Source organism: Crocodylus porosus, unplaced genomic scaffold, assembly GCF_001723895.1.
Source record: "Crocodylus porosus isolate Cpor-Errol unplaced genomic scaffold, CroPor_comp1, whole genome shotgun sequence".
In the NCBI taxonomy this organism is placed as follows: Eukaryota; Metazoa; Chordata; order Crocodylia; family Crocodylidae; genus Crocodylus; species Crocodylus porosus.
Genome location: NW_017728907.1, coordinates 32,892,460 through 32,895,887, shown reverse-complemented (window position 1 = coordinate 32,895,887; position 3,428 = coordinate 32,892,460). Strand labels below are relative to the sequence as shown.

Sequence of the window (3,428 nt, the reverse complement as noted above, 5' to 3'; positions counted from 1 at the left end):
GGGGGGGGGGGAGAAGGGGAGGGGGCTTTGAAGGGGGTATTTTACCCATGCTGAGAAGCTGCAGCAGTACTGCATGGGGGAGATGTAGGGGGAGTGAGAGTGTAGCGGCAGACAGGTTAGAAGTGGACTGCCTCTGTGTCAAAAACATTGCCAACCCATTCTTGAGGCTGGATCTAAGGCTCAGCAAAAAACCTGCACAGTTTCCACCTGTTGCTTCTCTAAAAGTAGCATTTAAGTACCTTGAGTTGTAAAGAGGTAGTATTCCTAAGAGTTAAAATCTATTTAAAAACAAACAAAAACAAAACAGAACTTGAAAAGTAAATTCAAGTGATTGAAATAACAGACTGTTGAACAGTCTCCCATGTTATTACAACTGTGACTGGATCTCAGCCAAATCACCAACAGCATACTCTGGAATTACAAAAGCAGTCAGTAGTTTAAAAACTCTAATGGGCTGATCTAAACAGTCGCACTATTTTTCCAATGTCAGTTCAGTCAGTCTGATGGGAAACAGACTTCCCCTGCCCCTCCTCCTCTCTTTACCCAAGTCTTACCAAGTCTAGCAGCTCTAGATTTTATGTCTGATTATGAAACAGATTGCACCGTGTTCTATTGAGAAAACATAGCACCCAAAGTAACAACCACCATTTCCTGTAAGCATCATGAAAGTGCTTGACAGGGAGGAAAAAAACCCCAACAAAACAAAACAAACAAAAAAAATCACAATAAAGTTATTACAGCTCCTATGAGCAGTTTTTTTTAAAAGAACTTCTTCATTAGGAAATGAAGAAAAAATATCTTACGTACCTTCTGAAAGAATGGCCTCTCTCAAATATAGTAGCACATCTGCAAATTTTCTCACATCGTTTACCAGTTGCATGATATACTCTGGATCCACAATAGGACTGTCATAGCAGTCAGAGTTGGAGCTAATGCTACTCAGAGAACTGCTCTTGGTGCTGCGCCCCATTCCCCAGTTTCCTGAATTAGAGATGGTGAAGAAGCTGGAGGTAGATAGTCGGGCTAATCCCAAACCACGCTTGTTACTTCCACCGTTCTGTCGCAACATCCCAGCTAATACAATGCCTCTGAAATGTCTGCAGTTAACAGTCAACTTCGCTTAATGCCCATCTGACAAGCCAAAGATGAAGCCCTTAAAATTAAGAGGGAGAGAAAAAGAGAGGAATACATTTAGTGGAAACAGAAAAACAAGAAAATAAACAAATATTTATGAAATATATAAACTTCTGTACTAACAATCCCACAGGGGGACAATGACTTTCTAGTACTAAATACCTGGATATTAAAATATGTAATAGAGTATATATTTTAAAATCTTTTATTTACTTGAAGTTAACTTCGGTTGTAAGGCAGATACCAAAGACAGAACCCCCAAATAGCCGATGTTGGTTTTAATCAGTAAATAAATCACCACAAAAATCAGTAATTAATTTTTCCCTACCCAAATATAACTTCTATAACTCATTCCAGATCACTTGCTTCCTGGTTAGTTTCCTTCTGAAGTCCTAACACTCATCTTTGTAATGCAGACTGAGGTCTGTTTTGCACTGTACATTTTTTCAAAACTGAACACAGTTGCTAGAAGTTATGTAAAAATTACCAAGAAACTACTTTTCCTGTTCAGTGCTCTGCCCAACCTCAGTCACCAAGTGATGTTGAGCATCCTGTCAGCTGGTAAAATCAGAGGCCACTACATTCAGTGATGCTAAACTTTCATAACATAACCCTGGTTTAGCATTCTTTAACTTACTAATGTTTGCTGGAAAAAAGAAACGTGTTCTGAAGAAGATGAACATTCAACAGCTACATGAAATGTTAAAACCAACTACATTTTTAAGAGAGAACTTGTTAAAACAGAAGATGAAGAAAGAGGCTAATGATTTTTCAAAAGGCAACTTCTCTAATATCAGATACAATCTGTAAGATTTCAGTTAAGTTGATTTTATTTATCAGTTGAAGGGTTTTATTTTATTTTAAAACTTTAGCACAGTTACAAATTTTACACAGAAGGAAAGTTCATACTTTGAAGCAAGCATGTTGATAGAACTAAGCAATTGTCTGCATCCATTTAAGAAAAAAACAGCTATGGCTACTTCATTATGCCAAGTGAAGTAATTAATTTCACAGCATCAAGCTCCAGGTGGCAAAGTGAGGTACAGCTCCAGCAACTAATCACAATGCCTACTATTGCCCGCCCCTGGTTTAGTGGGCAATTATTTTGGGCAGAGGGCCGCTTACTGAGTTTTGGCAAGCCATCGAGGACCGCATGACAGGCAGCCCAGGACAGATTAATATTAATTTTCTAATTTTTTTAGGGGCCCCATGGGCCAGATAGAATGGCTTGGCGGGCCACATCCGGCCTGGGCCATGTTTTGCCCAGCCCTGCCCTAAACACTAAAAGGAGAAAATACTACATTTAAACTGCATGTTTAGCTTTATCAAAGAAAGCTATTGTACATTGCAACACACTGGTTAAGAATTGGATTGCTGAGGTGTTTGCATGTAGGTGATGAAGTAAATTTAAACCATGCATGTTACACAAAGGCAGATTAAATTGCAGATATTAGCCACAGTATAGCATCACACTCATATCTGTACCAGTTGAACCTGAAGAAGCCATGTTTCGAAGCCAAATCACATCTCCTGAATTCTCCCACTGTGCAATGTGATGAGTAGCACTTTTATGAAATTCAATTATTTTTCTCCCTTTTAAAAAAAAAAGTAATTCAACCGCACAACTACAGGCAAAGAAACGGCCTCTGACCAAAGCCAGGGGTATGCAAAGTTTACATTTAACAAAGTGTTGAGCAAAACCTTTGTGCAACCTCCTTCACTCTAATGACCAAAAAGCTACTTCACAACCCTGCCTGCTGCAGAGCCCCTTCCTTATTTTAAGGAGCATGGAATCTGCTACTCCTGGGACTCCAGCAACATTTTCATGCTCACTGAAGAGAAAGCCATTGCATTTAAGTCCCAAGGATTTCAAAACCAGAAGAAAAGCAGCAGCGTGGGATCTGGTCCCCCCACAGGTGCATGCTTTGTCAGTGCCATCACCTTTTCAAGCTCCTTTCAGAGCTATTTTGCAGAAGTTTCTCCTCTGCTGCTGCGTGCAAACCCCAGCAGAAGGGCAGAGAGCAGTGCCAGAGAGAGGAAGCGGCAGGGGGCGGGGAGAGAAAGGTTCAGACAGAAGGGCGAGAGCCGGCGGCGGGCGAGCCGGAGCCCGAGCCCGAGTCCGAGCCCGCCCCGCGGGGCGGGAGGGAAGGGCCAGGAGCCTCGGGCCCCACGACACGTGCTGTCCACTACTGAGAAAGTGTCTCGTGTTCCTCCCAGAGCCGCCCCGCCGCTCCCTCACCATCTCCCCCGGCTCCGGCCAAGCGGCGGCTGCTCTCGGCGCGACAACGGGAGCC

At 42.4% G+C, this 3,428-nt stretch overlaps 1 protein-coding gene across 4 annotated transcripts in view; it reads right to left on the bottom strand.

The window, feature by feature from the left end:
- The window catches only part of ARHGAP29 (Rho GTPase activating protein 29), a 95,568-nt gene extending 92,176 nt beyond the window's left edge, over nucleotides 1-3,392 (bottom strand). For 3 of the 4 annotated variants that reach the window (XM_019531073.1, XM_019531075.1, XM_019531076.1), the window contains exons 1-2: nucleotides 1,622-1,641; nucleotides 808-1,153 (exon numbers count right to left, since the gene is read on the bottom strand). In XM_019531073.1, coding sequence (XP_019386618.1) covers nucleotides 808-1,069 — 262 coding nt within the window. In that variant the 5' untranslated portion in view covers nucleotides 1,070-1,153; nucleotides 1,622-1,641. Of the gene's footprint in view, nucleotides 1-807; nucleotides 1,154-1,621; nucleotides 1,642-3,373 lie in introns of those variants that run through there. The other variant, XM_019531074.1, reaches the window with a different exon arrangement.
- Between the last annotated feature and the right edge of the window lie 36 nt (nucleotides 3,393-3,428).